The sequence below is a fragment of the Nannospalax galili genome, unplaced genomic scaffold (assembly GCF_000622305.1).
Source record: "Nannospalax galili isolate Female #2095 unplaced genomic scaffold, S.galili_v1.0 scaffold253, whole genome shotgun sequence".
Lineage (NCBI taxonomy): Eukaryota > Metazoa > Chordata > Mammalia > Rodentia > Spalacidae > Nannospalax > Nannospalax galili.
Genome location: NW_008335287.1, coordinates 1,984,756 through 2,006,774, shown reverse-complemented (window position 1 = coordinate 2,006,774; position 22,019 = coordinate 1,984,756). Strand labels below are relative to the sequence as shown.

Below are 22,019 nucleotides of genomic sequence, written 5' to 3'. Positions count from 1 at the left end.
GAGCAGTCAGTGCTCTTAACCACTGAGCCATCTCTCCAGCCCCCAGACCAATGATTCTTAACCAGGGATTTTGTTCAACCCCCGCCACTCCCTGGACACTAGGCAATGTCTGGAAACTGAGGGGACTGGCATCATGGCCATTTGAGTCTTGGCTTCACTTCACTCAATCTTAGGTAGTCTTGCTCTTCCTTGAGTCTATTTTTCAATTTCATTTAGTAGGTAGAGAGGTCAAGGATATTGCTAATCAATTTGTATGAGATAGACCTGGCAACAAAGGATTATATTTTAATAGTGCCAAAGTTGAGAAACTCTAGAACATTTTCTCTTAAATACAGGGTCTCCTTATAGCCCTAGCTGGCTTTAGGCTTATACAGACCAGGCTTTCCTAGATCTCAGAGATCTCCCTACCTCCCAGAGTGCTGGGATTAAAGGCATGTGCCACTTCTAGCCCCTGTTACTTTTTTCAAAGATTAAAAAAAGTTGATGCGTGTGTGTGTGTGTGTGTGTGTGTGGCTGTATGTGTGTGCAGTTGCCCATAGAGACCAGAAGGCATCAGATCCCTTGGAGCTGGCGTTACAGGTGGGTGTGCAATGCTCAATGTGAGTGCTGCAAACTAAACTTGTGCACTCTGGAAGAGCAGCAGGTACTCTTAACCCCTGAGCCATCTCTCCAGCTTCTCTCACCTCATAAAGAAAAATCTCAGGGCTTCTTAAACTAGCTCTTATTTGGTAGGCTACACTGAAAGGATGAAATGCTTGGTACCGAACTGTAGTCAATACGTGAGTGTGCCATAAACTTATAAGTAACATTTTCCCCAAACTGTTCTGGTAGGAGCTGTTATTATCATCGTAATAATGAGGGCACTGAAGTGCACAGACTGACGGAAGGGGAGGGATGAATATTTCCAGGTGTGCAGTTATCTCTAACATAGTTAGGAACTTAAACCCAGAAAGTCACCTGCATAGCCTACAGTTTTGTCTTTGCTTTTTAAAGTTCTGAGTAATATAAAATATTCTGGGAAAGGATTACAATGAGAATGTAGTAGAAACCCCAACTCAAAATCATACCTCATTTCCCTGTTGATCCAGATCTTGCTCTTCCTGTCCCAAACATAAAAATTAAAGTCAGCCATGAAATTCTATACCATTAAGCCACGAGGAGAAAGAAACTGATATAATAAAGCTGTCATATGTAACCCACAAGTTAGGAGCCCCAATGTTGTATTCTTCAATTTTGTGAAACTCTAAAGTGTATTGGTATATATACTTAATATTTTAGGAAACAGTGCCATTTGAAAAAGACAGCTTTCACTGCACAACTTTTTCACTTTAAGGATATGCTAAACACTGAAAAATGCAGGCACAATTTAAAGTACAACTAAGCTCATTAGGTTTGCAAAAAGAAAAACAGACAAGTCATCAATTTCTTTTCAATAATTTAAGATAAACTCTTGAAATACTCTTAATTTTGTGTATATTACATAAAAAAAATGGAGACAATCCAGTCTTCAGTCTGTTCAGCCTGCTGTTAACAAGAGACCTTTGGCTGCCCAATTTTTAAGTAACAGGTTTACATCTAATAGGTCTGCAGGCTGAGAAACTCAAGATCAGGGCACCAGCAGCTTCGATATCTGATAAAGACTTGCCGGGTGTGGTGGTGCACGCCTTTAATCCCAGCACTCAGGAGGCAGAAGCAGGTGGATCTCTGAATTCAAGGCCAGAACAGTCTACAGTGAGCTCCAGGTCAGATTGGGCAACAGGGAGACTCTGTCTCGAAAAAAAGAAGAAAAAAAAAAAAAAGAAAGAAAATTGTGGTAGCGTCTGCCCACAGTACCAACACTTAGGAGGTGGAGGCAGGAGAATGATCCTCAGCTACATAGCAAGTTCAAGACCATCTCAGAAAACAAACAGCAACGATGACAACTGGCACTTTGTTGCTATGCTCACACACAGCGGAAGAGAGGCCTCCTTCAACTCTTATAAGGGATCTAGTTTCACTCCTAAATCTTACTTCTTAATATTATCACATTTAGGTTTCAACATTCAGACCATATCCCTCACCCTTAATAGAGTCATTAATAGCTCTTAGAATTTTTACCCCCTCCATGACATGGTCTTGCTACATATAGATTGGCCTAAAACTTGAAGTCCATCTGTGTCAGTCTGCCAAAAGTGCTAGGATTATGGGCATGTACACCCACATCTGGCTTTTTTTTTTTTTCAGTCTATAGTTTATACAAAAAAACCCTACAGAATATGGCAATAGTATAAAAACTTGAGAATCAAAATGAGTTTTAAAACTATTAACACTGTTCAGTAGACAAAACAAAACAAAAAACCGAAAAAGGTGTCTTAGTGGCTTGGAGCTTGCCAAGGAGGCTCTGCTACCTGGCCAGCAAACCTTAGGAATCTACTTGTTTCCAGCTCCCCAGTGCTGGGATCACAAAAGAATGCACCAAAACATTTTCATGTGGGTTCTGGGGACAGAACTCTGGGCCTCTTGCAAGCACTTTACAAATAGCTAGCTCTGAGTCCCAGGTCCTGGTCACCCCCAGTAAGAAGCAAAAATGCACGTACGGGGAGATTTATTTACCTTGTCATCATGTGGCTCATCTACAGCTAAATCTTGTAATTCGTGAGTTACCACGTGAAGAGATGGAGTTTCTTTCTTAATGCTGTCTGAAACCCTTTGTCCACCTCTGGGTTTCTGGGGCTGTTTCTTCATAGGTTCATCCTTCACCTTTCCTTTCTTTCCCTTCTTCCCTTTTTCTTCTTTGTTTGAACCTGCAGACTTTTAATTCATAGAGAAAAATTCGATTTTCAGCAATTTTCATATTATGAAAATAAAAATATTTTATGTGTGTGAGTTCTGCCTGCATGTATTATGTGTACTTGTGTCATGCAATGCCTGAGAAGGCCAGAAGAGGGCATTTGAGCCCCTGGAACTGGAGTTAAGGGACAGTTGTTAGCTACCATGGGGGTGCTGGGAACTGAACTCTGGACCTCTGCAAGAGCAGCCAGTCAGTGCTCTTAACTGCTGAGTCATCTCTCCAGCTGCAAGATTTTGGTTTTTTTTTTTTTTGGTCTTTTTGAGACAGGGTCTCCCCTGTAGCCCCAGCTATCCTGGAACTTACTATGTAGAACAGGCTGGCCTTGAACTCACAGAGATCCACCTGCCTCTGCCTCCCGAGTGCTGGGATTAAAGGTGTGCGCCACCACGCCCAGCCAGGATTTTGTTTTTTTAAGAATATAATTTGGGGGCTGGAAAGATGGCTCAGCTGTTAAAAGCACTAGTCACTCTTGCAGATGATCTGGGTTTGATTCCCAGCACCCACATGGCAGCTTACAACTATCTGTAATTCCAGTTCCAGGGGATCTGCCACCCTCTTCTGACCTCTGCAGGCTCTACACGCAAGTGGAGCACTAACATACATGCATGGAAAACACCCATACACATAAAATAATAAATATTTTTCAAAAGGATATACTTTTATTGTTTTAATGTTTTGAATTAAGCTTCTTAACAATTATTTTGTATGTATGTGTGTGGGTGTATACATGCCACAGAACACATGTGAAATTCATAAGTAGTTTTCTCTTTCTACCATGTGGGTTCTTGGGAGTGGGTTTTAGTCACCAGGCTTGGGCACCAAGTGCTGAGCCATCTCTCTAGCCCAAATACTGGTAAGAGTCCAACAACAAAAAATGTACTGAACATTTGTCATAGGCTAGGCATGGGCTTGATGACACTGAAAAGGAGGGAAATGGTTTTAGATCTTCTTACCCCCAGCAATTTCATAATTAGTTCACGATCTTCTTCATCCTGGTCTTTGTATTTTTCTTTCATTTTTTTCATTTTACTCTGAAATCAGAAGATTTGGAAAAATTCAGTAAAGAATATCAAAAAAAAAATTAAGATCCTGCTTTAGTTCTATCAAATAGCTTATTGAACACAGCACAATTTTAGTTCACAAAATGGAGATGTGTATGCCACAGTCCTTGTTGTCAAGGAATGTGCCATATGGTAAAGGGATGACACAAATGAGAAATTGGCAACTTACTTTAAAACTGAAAAGTGACTTCAGAAGTCTAACAGGGCTGGAGAGAAGGCTCAGAGGTTAAGAGCACTGGCTGCTCTTGCAAATGACCTGGGTTTGGTTCCCACCACCCACGTGGCAGCTAACAACTGTCTATAACTCCAGTTCCAGGGAATACATTGCCCTTTTCTGACATCTGTGGGTACTGCACGACATGGATGCACTTAAGACACATGCAGGCAATACACTCATACACATAAAATAAAAAATAAGATTTTTTTTTAAGAAAAATGTAATAGCAAGACAGTGTATTTGGGATTATGGTACATGCAGGAATAACAGGAAATTAAGCAGCAGATCTAGGTTATGCATTTATTGTAGAGATTCTTAAAACAATGTTAACTAAACCATTAATTTTTTTTGCCCAGTGCTGGAGATGGAACCCATGGCCTGAACGTATTAAGCAGGCCAGTGAGCTACAGCCCCAGCCCAGAGCTAATTTCTAAAGACACACTGTTATAGCTGCAATCTCTTTTTTATAGTGCTACAACATTTTAAAAAAGTATAATTGGGCTGGAGAGATGGTTTAGTAGTAAAGAGTACTGGTTGACCTTGTAGATGACCCAGGTTTAGTTCCCAGCACCCACATGGACCAACTGTCCGTAACTCCAGTTCCAGGGGATCGGACACCCTCTTCTGACCTCTGGACATTGCATGACACCAGTTACATTTCCATACATGCAGGCAAAGCAGTCATACACATAAAAAATAAAAAAAAAAAAAGTTAAGTATAATTTATATTTACTCTAGCCAAAATCACATGATAATTGAAAAAGAAACTACTAAACTAAGTTTTAGTATTACAATCAGCTCTGAAGCTGGGGATATCAGTAATCAGTGCAGCACCTGCCTAGCACACATGAGGCCCTGGGTTGATACCCAGCACGGCAAAGGAAAGAAACATCAGCTTTGCCACTTATTAGCAGGGCAACTCTGACAAATCAATGTCCCTTTCCTCTTTTACATGAAATGACAGCCACTATGGATACAATTTTAGAGGTCTAAGGAACACATATTGTCAGCCTCCCCTTGGCCCAAACTCCGCTGCTAACCAGAAGACTGTTATGCACTGGCCCCGTCATGGAAAGTTGGGGTGAGAGACTGATGGGGTGAGAGGAACCTCAGGTTGCAGCAAGTACGGCAGGAAAAAACATTCAGAAGGCTGTGTCAGTGGACGGCTCGTTTATTATGGTGGAAGAAAAGGTTTATATAGGAAAGTTTCGTGGGCAAAGAGGTGGGGTTGGTTTTCTGGTGGGCAAGGAGGGAGGGGGGCTTCTAAGGCTACGTGGCCTTTGTCCTGTCCTCCGGTCACATGATCTACAAGAGATCCAGTTAGGATTAAGGGATTAGAGACCTAACAGTTTTGCTTGGGGGTTGTTGGGTAAGAGACAGTGTATCTAGAATGGAGTGGGCCAGTTTCCTGCCATCCTTGCCAGGAGGTCTCCAGCCTGGCCATGCTCTACATTCCAGGCACTCCTGATTTATCCCAACAACATAACAGCTAGTTTTTAGTCAAAAATTAAAAAACAATTTGCACAGTCTTTTTCATTTTAAAAATTACAAAAGAGAAACCTCACAGCTTCATTTGTAAATTCTATTAATGGCTAACATATCATCCAAAATAATATTACCTTTTGTCCTCTTTTCATTGGTTGCCCTGCTGCAACATTTTTGCTTGTGTTCTGGTAAATTTCAGTGTGCACAGCACTCTCTTTTTCTTTTTCCTTTCCTTCTATCGCTTCTAAATCCCCTGAGTCAGTTGGAAACTTCTTCTTTTTCATTTCTCTAAATATAAAACAAATGGAAATATCAAAAAAATTTTTTTGGTCTTTGAGACAGGATCTCCCTGTAGCCCCAGCTGGCCTGGAACTCACTATGTAGACCAGGCTGGCCTTGAATTTACAGAGTTCTGCCTCCCAAGTGCTGGGATTAAAGGTGTGGAAATACCAAATTTTAAGAATGACAACTTCAGTCAGGTGTGGTGATACATACCTTTGATACCAGCAGGTGGACCTCTGTGAGATCTAGGTCAGCCTGGGCTATGCAACAAGTTCCAGGGCACCCAGGGCTACATAGTGAGAACCTATCTTGAAAAAAATAAACAAAAAAACAAAATAAAAAAAATCTAATTCTTAGTGCCCTAAAAAAAATTATAAAGGGAAAAGGGAACACGATGTATAATAAATAAAAGATGACAGCCTCTCCTTAACTTGACAGTTACCAGACCACAGTATACAAAGAGTCTCATTCACAGGAAGACCTGAAAATTTTTCATGGCTTTTTCATTTTTTCCATCATCTGGACTCATTTGGCTTATCCTTACTCAATTAGGCATATTCATTTACTCAACTGACAACCTTGTAGTCTTCTTATCAGCATGACCTTGCCAGATTTTAGGCATGCAATAAAACATCTGTTGATTGGTTGGTGGAATAATTAGGTAGATCCAAAATACAAGCAGATTAAGGAAGAAGGGGGCTCTTCTGCTGAGCCAGTAACTTTCTACTCCCAATGCCATTCCCTTGTCCAGGTCCTCACTGCCTCCCAGACTTCCTTAGGCTATTCCCCACAGTCTGCCCTCCCAGAATTTCTATGTTAATCTTCCCTAATTGTTTACCTATCATATTCCCATTAAAAATTTCCAAAGTTTCTCTTAGCATCACTAGTAAAGTTCAAAATCCTTAGTCTACATTCTCTACTTTTGATCTAAATTCACCTTCTAATCTAATCTACCAATTCACAAACTTTCCCTTCCTTTCACTCCAGACTATCCAAAGTATCATATATCCTCTCCTTTGTTAATGCAAATTCTCCTTGGAGTCTCTCTATCCACACACCTAACTGCTGAGGTACCTAAGGTACTCTTTTGTGTGTGACAGTGTGCGTGCCTATGTGTACACATATGGAGAAGGAAGTTATGTGTCTTGCTCTATCACTTTCTGACTAATCCCCTTGAGCCAGGGTCTTTTACTGAACCTGGAGCTTGCCCTATCCAGTGTCCATCCCTGGAACCCCCATTCCCCTCCAGGTTGGCTACTAATAAGCCTCAGGGATCCTCCTGTCTCCTCCTCTAGCACTGGAATTACAAGCATACTCAGGGCCTTATGTTTGCATAGCAAGCACTTTACTGACTTGAGCCATCTCCCCAGTCCCAAGGCTTTTGTTTTCCATAAAATTTTTCCTAATTTCAAGAATTCCTAATTTGCTGGGTATGGTGGCACCTGCCTTTAATCCTAGCACTCAGCAGGCAGAGACAGGTGGATCTCTATGAGGTCCCAGCCAGCCTGGTCTACATAATGAGTTCCAGGCCAGTTGGGGCTGCAGGGAGACCCTGTCTCAACATCAAAAAAAAAAAAAAAAAAAAAAAAAATCCTATTTTCTCCTTTAATATCCCAAGAATCAAAGAGGGACAACAAAAAGGGCAAGAGTAGTAGGAGGGAAAGGAGATAAGATTCAAGCACAGTATGGGCATATATGGGAATACCACAGTGAAATTCTATTCTGTACAACTAATGTAAATGAAACATTGTAATTAAAAAAAGTAATACTGGTCCTTTAATACAATCACATGCTATATATCCATAATGTATTATAATCACTGAACATGTTGCATAATAAAAGTCTTTTTATTACTTGATCTATTCCATTTAGAGTTTACCTTCTTTCCTTGGCTGACAAATGTCTCCGGCTCTGTAACTTATTGTCACTCTATTAAAAAAAAAGGACAAAAAGAAGGAATCACAATGAACCACTATTATTATTTTTTCAAAAATTAAATTTAAAACTTCATTGGAAAAAACCAATTTTTAATATAATTTCAAAAGTAGCTTACTGAATTAGAAGATTCTTTTGAAGCCAATTTCTGGAGAGGCCTATGAAAACAAAAGAATTTACTAGCCTATGAAAGACATTCAGTTACAAAGCCTCAAAACAACCCCCTATCCTTATTACTTATAATCCTACAAATCTTCAAGCTTGGCAAAATTAGAAAAAAAAAAATATATATATATATAAAATCAAATTATTTCTTCACACTTTTACATGTATTCTTAAAAATGTAAGATGTTGAGCTGGAGAGATGAGATAGCTCAGCAGTTAAGAACACTGGCTGTTGATGCAGAGGACCCAGGTTCAATTCCTAGCACCCACATGGTGGTTAAAAACTGTCCCTTAACTCCAGTTCTAGAAGATGCAATGCCCTGGTCTGACTTCCTTGTGCCCTGCATGACTCACACACATAAAATAAAAATAACAAAATATATTTTAAAAATATCTTATTTTTATTTTATGTGTTTGAGTGTACTGTCTGCATGTATGTATGTGAGTGCACCCGTGCAGTGCAGTGCAATGCTGTGGAGGTCAGAAAAGAGCTTTGGATTCCCCTAGAACTGGAGTTAAGGATGGTTCGTAGCCGCCATGTCAGTGCTGGGAATTGAACCTGGGTCCTCTGCAAGAGCAGTCAGTGCTCTTAACTGCTGAGCCATCTCTCTAGCCCCATAATAAAATATTTTAAAAAAATGTAACATCTGAGTAGTTAGGAGGCAGAGGAAGGTGGGTTTCTATGTCTTCAAGGCCAGCCTGGTCTACATGACAAGTTTCAGGCCAGTTGGGGCTGCAGGTCTCAAAAAGACCAAAACCCCAAAACAACAACAACAACAACCCAAAAAGTAACATGATAAATCTCTCTCCTCCATCTCCTTTGTCCTCCCTTACTCAAACCCCCTCCCCTTTCTCCTCCCCCCTCCTCCTTCTGAGACAGGGTCTCATGTAGCCCAGATTGGTCTTAAACTTGCTATGTAGATGAGGAAGACCTTGAACATCAGATCTTCTTGCCTATTCCAGGTGTGCACCACCACATCAGTTCTTGTGCCGAAATCTTAGTATCTGCCAGGTATGAAGACACTTAACACTCATACAATCTTCACCAAAACCTTATGATGGGGATTCTACTCCATTTTCTCCAGGATGGAAACTGAGACTTACCTATAGAGTAGGAGCTTGCCCAAGGACATGTCTGAAGATTTGGTTTTGATGCATCTGACTTCTAAACCATTTTTTAAAAGGTGTCCTATAACCTGTTGAAGATGAGTGTCTCTAGACCTTTAATTTTTTAAAAAAACTTTTTTTTTTTCCTGTCTTTTTTGAGACAGGGTCTTCTTGTAGCCCCATCTGTCCTGGAACTCACTATGTAGACCAGGCTGGCCTCGATCTCACAAAGATCCGCCTGCCTCTGCCTCCCAAGTGCTGGGATTAAAGGTGTGCACCACCACGCCTGGCACATTTTATTTTTATTTTATGAGTGTATTGCCTACATGTATGTAAGTGCACCCATGTCATGCATTGCCCAAAACGGTCAGAAGAGGGCATTGGATCTCCTGGAACTGGAGTTCCAGATGGTTGTTAGCTGCCATGTGGGTGTTGGGAACTGAACTCAGGTCTTCTGCAAGAGCAGTCAGTACTCTTAACTGCTGAGCTATCTCTCTAGCCCCTTCTAAGCCAATTTTTTTTTGGTCTTTTTGAGACAGGGTCTCCCTGTAGGCCCAGCTGTCCTGAAACTATGTAGACCAGGCTGGCCTTGAACTCACAGAGATCCGCCTGCCTCTGCCTCCTGAGTGCTGGGACTAAAGGCGTGTCCCACCACGCCTGGCTTTAGACTGTGAGCTTGAGTCTTTAATGGCTAAGCCATCTCTCCAGCCCAATAATGCTCTTTTTTAAAAAAAAGATTAAAAAAAGGATTTTGTGTGTATGAGTGTTTTGCCTGAAAATATGTATATGTACTATGTACACACAGTGTCTGTCAAGGCCAGAAGAAGGCACCAGAAACCCTGGAACTGGAGTTATAGGCATTTGTGAATCAACATGTGGGTGATAGGAAAGGAACCTGGATCAGGATCATTTTAAAGAGCAACAAGTATTGATGGGTGTGTTGGCTCATGCCTTTAACCCCGGTCTCCAAAAAAAAAAAAAGAGTAACCAGTGAGTAGTGAGCCATCTCTCCAGCTCTGCTTTATTTTAAAAAAAATATGAACTAGTAGTCACTTGGTGATAACACATTAAAGACACCAATTTTTGTTTAAAAAGACTGCATTTGTTATAAGACATTTGTGCCTTTTAAAAATATTATTTTTGCCAGGCGTGGTGGCACACACCTTTAATCCCAGCACTTGGGAAGCAGAGGCAGACAGATCTCTGTGAGTTCAAGGCCAGCCTGGTCTACATAGTGAGTTCCAGGACAGCTGGGGCTATAAGGAGACCCTGTCTCAAAAAGACCAAAAAAAAAAATATTTTTTTTACTTTATGTGTAAAATGCCTACATGTAGGAAAGTGCACCCGTGTCATGCAGTGCTTGTGGAGGACAGAAAAGGTTGTCAATCCCTTGGAACTGAAGTTACAGACAGTTGTTAGCTGCCATGTGGGTGCTGGGATTTGAACTCAGGTCTTTTTGCAAGAACAGTCAGTGTTCTTAACCACTGAGCCATCTCTCCAGCCCCGACATTTGTGCTTTAAAAACATTTTTTTATTTAAAAATTCACTTAGCATATAAGGTATTAGATATCATCATGACATTTTCTTTTTATTTTTCTGGGTTTTTTTTGGGGGGGGGGTTCTTTTTAAACATATTTTCTTCTGTTAAATATTTTATTATTACTATTTTTAATGTTATTTATTTTTTTTTATGTGTGTGTATTGCCTGCACGGAAGTAAGTGCACCCGTGTCGTGCAATGACCCCAGAGGTCAGAAGAGGCTGTTGGATCCCCTGGGACTGGAGTTATAGACCGTTGTTAGCTGCCATGTGGGTGGTGAGATTCGAACCCAGGTATTCTGCAAGAACAACCAGTGTTCTTAACTGCTGAGCCATCTCTCCAGCCTGATATTTTCTTTCTTTAAACAAAGATTTATCTTATTTATGTGTTCACATGTGTGTCTATACATGGGTTTGTACACATGAGTGCAGATAGGTCAAAAGAGAGCACTGGATCCCTTGGAGGTGGAGTTACAGACTGTTATGAGGTGCCTGATATGGGGACTGGGAACCAAACTGGGGTCGTCTCCAAGAAGAGTAACCACTAAGCCACCTCTTCAGCCCCTCATTATGGTATTTTCAAACGAAGTGTATTTTAGTAGATTCTGTGTCCTCCTCATCCCACCTTCTGCTACCTTTGAATCCCTGCTGCAACCTCTCTCCCCAGTCTCTTTTCCTTTCATGTACCATGTTGTCCTTTGCCCACAATCTACCCTTCCTCATTATCTATTTTTTGGTTTTCTTTCTAGTTTTATACTCATTTCTATATACATGTACACATTACAGGCTAGGATCTGCATATGAGAACACTTGGTTTTTGTTTTTTTGAGTTTGGGTTGCCTCAGTATTATACTTTTCAGATTCATCCATGTGCTGGTTAGCTTTTGTCAACTTGACACAAACTCGAGATACCTGGAAAAAGGGACTCTCAATTGAGGAATTTTCTCCATGAAATCACCTGTAGGGTATTTTCTGGCCTGCTAATTAATATAGGAGGGCCTAGCCCACTGTGGGCAGTACCATCCCTAGGTAGGCACACCTGGGCTATGTAAGGAAGGTGGCTGAGAAAGCCAGAGGGAGCAAGCCAGTAAGCAGCTTTCCTCCATGGTCTTGTCTTCAGTTCTTGCCTCCAGGTTCACTGGCTTCCCTCGATGGTAGTTGGTACTGTAAACTAAAATAAACCCTTTCCTCCTTAAGTTGTTTTGGTCACGGTGTTTCTCACAGTAAACTAGGCTGGGCATGGTGGTGCATACCTTTAGTCCCAGCACTCGGGAGGCAGAGGGAGGAGGAGGAGCTCTGTGAATTCAAGGCCAGCCTGGTCTACGTAGTGAGTTCCAGGTCAGCTGGGGCTACAAAAAAAAAAAAAAAGCAAACTAGGACAATTCATTTTCCTACAAACTTCATAATTTTGTTTCTTTATAATGCTAAGGTTTAAACCCAGGCCTCTGAACATGCAAGGCAAGCAGCCCATCACTAAGCTATACCCTCAGATCCTGCTTATTTGTATTTTGACCTGCTCTGGACGCTTTTTGTCCTTTTCTCCTCTGGTCCTGGGAATTTCTATAGCAGGAGACTTAATCAAATGGTGAAAAAAAATAAAAACACAATGGTGGGTAAAAGTACCTGAATAACACTGAGCAATAGAACATGAAGCATGAAAGTAGCAAAGCCAATCTGAGTGTCATTTCTGTAAAGATAACCCAACCATCATTTCCAGCTAATAAAATAAAATGTAAAATTGTCTTTTTAAAGTTACCTTTGGGTTTGAAGGTGGGACAGGTCAATGGTAGTATCAGGGTAATCGAATGTATCTTCCTCTTCATCCTTCATTTCAACAATAAGCTCTTGATCTTTTGCAGCTTCTTCAGATTCTCCTTCATCTTCAGAGCTTTCTTCCTGAATTAATTCACTTAGTTCATCTCTACCACTCTGAAAAGCAATATCCTCTTGGTCAACCTGAGTCAAGAGTTCTACTTCTGCAGGAGTATTATGCAATTCCTCTTTATCTTCTTCACTGCTGGTATCACCTCCTTCTGTAGAATTTCCACAAGGAAAGTCAGTGTTCAGTCCCCAACAAAGCAATGTGATTCTCTTATTCCCAGTTTCCCCAAAGGATCACCAAAAATTTTCTGATCACCTCCACTATGTACTGGACTCTGACTCAGACAAAAGGATAATCTTCATCATGAATAGAGAGGATTACATGACTTCCCAGATCCTTTTACCACAAATTTTTGGACACTGCTTCTATTTCTTTAATGAACATGGTATTTACAAAATGGAAGACGAAACAAACAAACCCTAACTGTGTAAATTCTGTAGCTTTATTAATTTGTAAATGAAAACTAATACATGCTATATAACTGGGCTTACACTTTGGCAAAAAGAATATAATACTAATAATTGAGTCCAGTTGCCATCTGTATAGGATAGACATGAAAGTAGACCAAAAAATATATATAAAGCACTTTATAAAGGGCTGGGGACAGGGTGAACATCAATCAATAGAATCTATCAGCACAGTACTTTTAAATTAAACAATGGAACACTACTCCAAAAAGTGTGACCCAGCTGGGCATGGGGGCACACACTTTTAATCCCAGCACTTGGGAGGCAGAAACAGGTGGATTTCTGTGAAAGGGACAGTCTGGTCTACATAGTTGAGTTCCAAGCCAGCTGGGGCTACAGAAAAACCCTACCTCAAAAAACCAAACCATGCCGGGAGTGGTGGCACACGCCTTTAATCCCAGCACTTGGGAGGCAGAGCCAGGTGGATCTCTGTGAGTTCAAGGCCAGCCTGGTCTACATAGTGAGTTGAAGGACAGCTGGGGCTACAGAGAGACCTTGTCTCAAAAAGACCAAAAAGAAACCCCCCAAAACCAAACCAAACCATCCCCCACCCTGCCAACAAAAAGCCCACAAAACCAAAACCAAAAGGAGTGACCCTAGGAGAGAATAATTGCACAAGTAGTTCACAGGGAGCCTTCCTCCAAGTCCCTTAGATACAGAGGTAGGTAAATTTATTCCAGCAATTATAGTTTCTTTCTACTTGAAGCAAACGTATCATTAAAAAAAAATTCAACCAAAGCTGGTTATAGTGGCTTATATCTATAATATCAGTATTTGAAAAACTGAGGCATGAATACTGTTAAAAGTTCAAGGTCAGTTTGGGCTTGAATTAAAATTCTCATATGAGAAATTGTACTTCTTATAAATCCATCTTCCTACCATTTTTAACTCCTAATCCCAGATGCAAATGCTAATTAGTATGTACACAAGACTATCTGTTAGATACATTTATAAACCATCCATTAAATATTCAAAAAAATTTTTAATTGAATTTTTGTGTATTTCATACAGAAAATCATCTTTAATACCGCCTTCCTTCTTCCCCTTTTGCACCCTCCCATATCCCCCCTACTGGAGTTCATACATTCTGTCATTTGTGTTAAGGCCTATCATGTAAAGTTAGTGTCCTCAGATGTCAAAAAAATTTTTTTTAATTATCTTCTGAGACTAAAGGTGTGCACTACCATCCTGGCTTAAATGCTCAAATTCTACTCAACAAAGTATTTTAGTTATGGATCCAATTAAAATTTTGAATTCATTAGAATATTTTTAAATCCCCAAAATATTTTTTTAAAGAATAAGCCTATTTAGCATTTCCAGAAACAAAATTCAGTAAAACCGATAGCTAGTATTTTGAATTCTTTCTGAAATGCTGATTATCCTCAAAGAGACATGATCATCTAATGATTTAGAAGTAAAACTAGAGGCTGGAGAGATGCCTCAGCAGTTAAGAGCACTGGCTGCTCTTGTGGAGGATCCAGGTTCAATTCTCAGCACCCACATGGTGGCTAACAACCACCTATAACTCATTCCAGGGGAATGTGATGCCGTCTTCCAACCTGAGGGCACTGCATGGCATGGATGCACTTACATACATGCAGACAATACATTCACACACACAAAATTTAAAAATAACAATTTTTTAAAATAAAGAAGTAAAACTAGACAATGAAAGTCACAAGCCATAGCTGAATGTGATGGTACACTCCTATAATCCTAGCACACAGAAGGCAGGTGCAGGAGAAATGATGCAAGTTCAAGACCAGCCTGAGCCACATAACAAGTTCCAGGGAAGCCAGGAGTCCATTGTGACATCCTAGCTCAAGGGAAAGAACCCATGTGAAAAAACCCAGGTGTGGTGGCAAGCACTTGTAATCCAGTGATGATGAGGAGAACAGGCAGAACCCTGAGGCTTGCTAGCCAGTCAGTGTAGCCTAATCAGCAAGCCCCATGCCTGTGTGATACCCAGTGTCAAGAGAAAAGTAGATGGCACCTGAGGAGCAATGTGGGTTTGTCCCGTGGCCTCCATGTGCATGTGCACATGTGTCCTAACATACACATACACAAACACAACACACACACACACAAACACACAGAAATTATAAGCTAAGTTATTAAAATATATGAACTACCTAGCTGTTCCATTTCTTCTGATATGAGTTCACTTGTGCAACTTGCCAGTGTTTCCGAGTCTTCATCCTGTATTCTGACTTTTCGTTCACCTCGATGTCTCCAAATACAAGACTCATCTACCTACAGAAACAGTTCTTTTGTATTGGTGAAACTTTAGGCAAGATTTATGAAAATAAACCCCAAGAAAGTGAAGAGTACCTTAAAGAGGAAGCTAAACCCCATCATTAGATATGAAGGAGGAAGGAAATTCTTTTTTCCTACGAAAGATAATACAAATTAATATTGTAAAAAAAGTTTTCTCCTCTTGTTTTGATCTGAATATATCTGATACCAATGATTATATCCATCTTTACCTTATACTATGGCATGAACACTTACAAAATCTGGCATTATGTATAGGACTAGTAAGAAAAAGCATGCATACATGTATGTTCTCATCTTTGGGGTTAGTCAGAACCACAATGTATTTTTACAAATATAAAAAAAAATCAGAGCTGGGCATAGTGGTGCACATCGTTAATCTCAGCACTCAGGAAGCAGAGGCAGGCAGATATCTGCAAGACTGAGATCAGTCTGGTCTACATAGTGAATTGCAGGCTCACTAGGCCAGCTGTGTTGCCCCAAAAGAAAATAATTCTCATCAATAAGTATGAAGATGACTGGGGCTGGAGAGATGGCTCAGTGGTTTAGATCACTGGTTGCAGTTGCAGAGGACCCAGGTTTGGTTCCCGGCACCCACATGAGCTAACAACCATGTGTAACTCCAGTTCCAGAGGATCTGATGCCCTCTTCTGACCTCTTCAGGCATTTCATGACACAGATGCACTTACATACATGCAGGCAATATACTCACACACAGAAAATAAAATATTTTAGTATGAAGATGACATGACAAATGCTAAATTTGTCATGTCAAGGCAAAACTTCCTTTATTTTGTAACAAAATTCATATGTAAAATTAGAGAAATATATTTCTACTCAAAATATTTGTAAATGGTTCTTAAAACATACCTTCATAATCCAAGCTAGGGATATTTTTCATGTTAAGCCATTACCTCTTATCATGAAGCTTCCTGTTGTCAAATACTCTCCTGTTGGTGCTGTTTTAGACACCTAAGGAACACAATAATACATTATATTCTTATCTAAAGAATTTTGAGACAGTGTATCATGTATCACAGTCTGGCCTTGAATTTGCTATGTATCAGAGGATGACCTTGAATTTCTAATTCTTCCACCTCCTGAATGAAAGGATTACAATTATGCTTTACAATCCTTGGTTTATGTGGTACTGGGGACTGAACCCAGGATTTTGTGCATGCTAGGCAGGTACTCCACCAATGTAGCTGTATCTTCAGCTTAAGATATTCTAAAAAAGGGGCTGGAAAGATGGCTCAATGGTTAAGAGCACTGGCTATTCTTGCAGAAGACCCAGGTTTGAATCCCAGTACCCACGTGGTAGCAAACAACCATACATAACTCCAGTTCCAGAGGTTTCAATGCCCTCTTCTGTCTTCCTTGGGCACTGTACAACACAGGTGCACTTATGTGTATGCAGGAAATACATATGCATAAAATAAAATAAAATTTAAAAAAGATTCTTGGAAAAAAACCACCAACCAAAAACCAGTTTTTGCCACTCAAGAAGAGTAAGCAATCATATTCAAGTAAGTAACAATATGTCTTGAAAATAATATAACTTAGCAAAAATTCTCAACACTGAAGGCATAGATACATTCCTCCAATGACAGATATGCCTTTCACAAGAACAAAGGAAGAAATAACAGAAGATCTAAAATACCACAGACTATACTAGTAGTAGATCTTTCAGCATAAGACCTAATGAGAAAACAGTACATTTAATAAGCTCATCACAAAAACTTATTGAAAAGATAAAATAAGGCCTGGCATGGTGGCACATGCCTTTAGTCCCAGCACTCGGGGGGCAGAGGCTGGTGGATCTCTGTGAATTCAAGGTCAGTCTGGTCTACATAGTGAATTCCAGGTCAGCTGTCAATGTAGGTACTTTGTTGGCCTTAAAAATTAGGATGAAGGAGCTGGGCATGGTGGCGCATGCCTGTAGTCCCAGCACTTGGGAGGCAGAGGCAGGCAGATCTCTGTGAGTTCAAGACCAGCCTGGTCTACATAGTGAGTTCCAGGACAGATGGGGCTACAGGGAGACCTGCTTCAAAAAGACCAAAAAAAAAAAAAAAAAAAAAAAAATAGGATGAAGTATAGCTCTTAATAAATTAAGAAAACAGACCACAGCCCTTATTACCTGATGATGGTACACCCACCAAGCACTAGTGATAACTCGTGCATCCCAAGCAGCACTGTAGCAAAGTGCCATTGTGCCAGCCTCAGTCAATGTCCTTGGAGGGATGGGTTCTCCTATAACAACAAAGCTATGTTTCAATACCAAAGTATAGGCTTTCTGCAGAGCAAGGTGCCAAGTTACATATAACAGTTTCAATCCTCTTATATCTTAAATACTAATATCACATTTTTTAACACTATAAGTTATCTATCTTTGCAATGTAGGAACCAAAAGTTATCCTTTTTAACTTTTAAAAAAATATTTATTTGAACATGTGACTGAATGTAAGAAGACAAGTTGTGAAAGTCAGTTCTCTCCCTTCATTATGTGGGTCCTAGGGATTAAACTCAGGTGTTCGGGCTTGGCAGCAAGTGCTGAGTGAGCTCATTGGCCGAAGCTACTCTTAAAATGTATTTCCATTACATATTTCACAGATGAAATATCCTCTCTATTTTTTTAAAGATTCACTTTACTTTTAGTTATGTATTTGTGTGTCTGTGTGGGGGCACATGCCCTCAAGTGCAAGTGTCCACAGAGATAGAGGTATCGGAGTTACAACAACAAAACACACAAGAAAATAAAGACAAAAAAACCCTAGTGAGAACACATATAATTCAATGTAGTTATTTTTATTTTTTCTTTTCTTTCTCCAGGAGTACTGGGATTCAACATCGGGCATCACGTTCACCAGGCTACCCAAAAGCATACAGCCTGTTTTTAGTACAATGAGGAAGCAGTGTGACCATTACTATCATATGATTCTAAACATTTTTATCCCCACGCCCCACGCCCAGCAACCCTTCATCTGTTAATAGTTACTCCTCACATTTCCTTCCATACCCAACCACCAAGTTACTTTCTATCTCTATCTTGAAAACTTCAGGTAAATGGAATCACATATAGCCTTTGGCCTGGAACTTAAGGCAAGCTTCCTTCCTATGCTTCTGGGATTAAAGATGTGAGCTGTCACACCTGGCTTTCTTTCTTTCTTTCTTTAAAATATTTTATTTATTACTTTTATTGTATGTCTATGTTTGTATTGCCTGCATGTAGGTAAGTGAACCCATGTCATGCAATCCTGCAGAGGACAGAAGAGGCTGTTGGACTCCCTGGAACTGGAGTTACGGACAGCTGTTAGCTGCCATGTGGGTTACGGGATTCAAACCCAGGTCTTCTGCAAGAACAGCCAGTGTTCTTAACCATTGAGCCATCTCTCCAGCCCCACATCTGACTTTACTTCCTTTAATATTTTATAGTTTTTCATCTTATATATCTTAGCAAACTTATTATTAATTTTATGATATTAGGATATTAGGGATTCCAACCGGGGTTTCAGGTATGTTAGGAAAGCACTCTACTACTGATCCACAGCCTTTGCCCTGGCTGGCCTCAAACTTGCTAAGTAACTGAGGATGACCTTGAATTTCTGGTCCTCCTGGCTCTACTTCCTGAATGCTGGGATTACAACCATGCAACATTATGCCTGGTCTATGTGGGTCTAAGAATTGACCCCAGGGCTACATGCTTGCTAAGTAAGCATTCTACTAAGCATCCCCACCCCATTCCCTTATTATATTCTTTTTAATTCTATTAGTTTATTCATTGCTAGTACATAGAAATACAACTGATCTTTCTTTTATTTTTACTGGTTTTGTTTAAATACAGGGTCTCATGTAGCCCAGACTAGCCTGGAACTTGCTGTATAATCGAGAATGACCTGGAACATGTGATACTCTTGCTACTACCTCTGAATTTCTGGGATCATAGGTATGTGCCATTATGTCTGACTACACTTCTTTTTTAATGTGCATGAGTGTTTTGCAGCCTGTAAACACACCACATGCATACAATGTCCTCAGAGGCCAGAAGAGGGTGTTGGATCTCCTGGAACTGGAGTTGTGAATGGGTGCTGGGAATTAAACCTGGGTCCTCTTCAAGAGCAGCCAGTGTTCTTAACCACTGAGCCATCTCTCCAGCCCCTACACTTATTTTTGTATACTTATTTTGGACTGTGTAAACAATGCTGCTTTACTTATTATAAAAGTTCTGGTAATTTTCTTAGGATTACTAAACATATAAAAGCATAGTCTGTGTAAAAGATCATTTTACTTCTTCCTAGCCAATTTGGATATTTTAAATTTCTTTTTATTGTCAATGGATCTACATAGAACTTCTACCAAAATGTTCAATACAGGGACTAGAAAGATGGTTGAGCAGTTAAGAGCACTGGCTGCTCTTGCAGAGGACCTGGGTTCAGTTCCCAGCACCCACATGGTGGCTAATATCATCCTTAACTCCAGTTCCAAGGGATCTAACATCCTCTTCTGGCCTTAGTGGGCATCGCATGACATGGGTGCATGCAGGCAAAACACTCATATACATAAAATAAAAATAAATAAGGTAAAAAAAAACTTTGAATACAAGAGGAAAGCACATTCTTTTCTGAGGGCCAGGGAGGGGGGGAAGTCTTTTTGAGGCAGGGTCTCGCTGTAGCCCAGCTGGCCTGGAACTCATAGAGATTTGCCTGCCTCTGACTCCTGAGTGCTGGGATTAAAGGCATGTGCCACCATGCCGAGCTTTCCTCTTCTTGATTTTATTTTCTGTGTGTGTGTGTGTTTGATTTTAGAAGTAAAGTATCCAGTCTCATATGAAGATTGTTAGCTATGGGTTTTTCATAATGTTTTTTAGCAAGCTGAGGCAGTTCCATTGGATTCCTAGTTTGCTTAGTGTTTTTATCATGAATAGGTGCTAGATTTTGCCAAATGATTTGTAAGTTTTGAGACAAAAATCTCAATATGTAGCCCATTGTTGGCCTCAAATTGGAGAGCCTCCTGCCTCACTCTCCAGAGTGTTGCGATAATATGTATGTACTACCATATGCAGCTTACCAAATGGTTTCTCCGTCAATCAAATTCTCGGAATAAATCACATGGTGTAAAATCCTTTTAATATATTAACAGATACAAGCTGCTCATATTTTGCCAAGGATATCTGTTTTTTAATTTATTTTTTTATTTTATGTGTATGAGTGTACTGACTGCATGTATATAAGTGCACCCGTATTGTGCAATGCCCACAGAGGACAGAAGAGAGCATTGGATCTCCTGGAACTAGAGTTAAGAATGATTGTGAGCCGACACGTGGGTGCCAAGATTCAAACCTGGGTCCTCAGCAAGAAAAACCAGTGCTCTTAACTGCTGGCTGAGCCATCTCTCCAGCCTGTCTGTATCTATATTCTAAGTGATATAAGCCTGTACTTTTTCTAGTGATGTATTTGTCTGATTTTATTATTAGGATAATACTGGTTTGGTAGAATGAATTAAGAAGTATTCCTACCTGGGCATGGTGGCGCACGCCGGTAGTCCCAGCACTTGGGAGGCAGAGGCAGGAGGATCTCTGTGAGTTCAAGGCCAGCCTGGTCTACATAGTCAGTTCCAGGACAGCTGGGGCTACAGGGAGACCCTGCTTCAAAAAGACAAAAAAAAAAGAAAAAATAAGTATTCCTATCTTTCCTGTTTTTGGAAGAATTTCTGAAGCACTGGTATTTAACTTTCTTATTTTTAACTTTTTTGTTTGTTTTGTGAGACAGAGTCTTACTATGTAGCCCTGGCTGGCTAGAACTCAGAGATTCACTTGCCTCTGTCTCTGGAGTGCTGGGATTAAAGGTGTGTGCCACTACGCCCAGCTTTCTTTTTTAAAATACATTTTATTAATTTTATTTTATGTGTATGAGTGTATTGCCTGCATGTATGTGAGTGCACCCATACTGTGCAATGCCATGGAGGTCAGAAGAGGGTATCGGATTCCCCTGGGATTAGAGTTAAGGACAGTTCATAACTGCCATGTGGGTGCTGGGAATCGTCGAACCTGGATCCTCTGCAAGAGCAGTCAGTGCTCTTAACCGCTAAGCCATCTCTCCAGCCCCTAACTTTCTTTCTTTCTTTTTTTTTTTTTTTTTTGGTTTTTGGAACAGTCTGTTTTGAGACAGGATCTCCCAGTAGCCCTAGCTAGCCTAGAACTCCCTATGTAGACCAGGCTGGCCTTGAACTCACAGAGATCAGACTGCCTCTGCCTCCCGAGTGTTGGGATTAAAGACATGGGCCACCACTCCCAGCCCTTTGTGAAGTTTTTTATTAACTCTTTACTCACTATGGGTTTCTTTCAATTTTTTGCTTTCTAAAAAATTATTAATTTGGGGCTGGAGAGATGGATCAGCGGTTAAGAGCACTGACTGCTCTTGCAGAGGACCTGAGTTCGATTCCCAGCATCCACATGGCAGCTACGAACCATCCTTAACTCCAGCTCCAGGGGAATCCGAAGCCCTCTTCTGACCTCTGCAACATTGCATGACACAGGTGCACTCACATACATGCAGGCAACACACTCATAAACATAAAAAATAAAAACAATTTTAAAAAATTATTAATTTAGGCCGGGCATGGTGGCGCACACCTTTAATCCCAGCCAGCACTTGGGAGGCAGAGGCAGGCGGATCTCTGTGAGTTCAAGGCCAGTCTGGTCTACATAGCAAGTTCCAGGCCAGCTGGAGCTACAGAGAGACCCTGTCTCAAAAAGACAAAAAGACAAAAAAAAAAAAAAT

At 40.5% G+C, this 22,019-nt stretch overlaps 1 protein-coding gene across 1 annotated transcript in view; it reads right to left on the bottom strand.

Annotated features, from left to right (window-relative positions):
* Nemf (nuclear export mediator factor) overlaps positions 1-22,019 on the bottom strand; it is a 68,875-nt gene that overhangs the window by 1,607 nt on the left and 45,249 nt on the right. The window contains exons 19-29 of the mRNA XM_008829861.3: positions 17,381-17,493; positions 16,158-16,215; positions 15,301-15,359; positions 15,102-15,222; positions 12,377-12,653; positions 7,929-7,968; positions 7,755-7,804; positions 5,728-5,881; positions 3,784-3,861; positions 2,593-2,790; positions 1,068-1,100 (exon numbers count right to left, since the gene is read on the bottom strand). Of these exons, the coding sequence (XP_008828083.1) occupies positions 1,068-1,100; positions 2,593-2,790; positions 3,784-3,861; positions 5,728-5,881; positions 7,755-7,804; positions 7,929-7,968; positions 12,377-12,653; positions 15,102-15,222; positions 15,301-15,359; positions 16,158-16,215; positions 17,381-17,493 (1,181 nt within the window). The remainder of the gene's footprint in view (positions 1-1,067; positions 1,101-2,592; positions 2,791-3,783; positions 3,862-5,727; positions 5,882-7,754; positions 7,805-7,928; positions 7,969-12,376; positions 12,654-15,101; positions 15,223-15,300; positions 15,360-16,157; positions 16,216-17,380; positions 17,494-22,019) is intronic.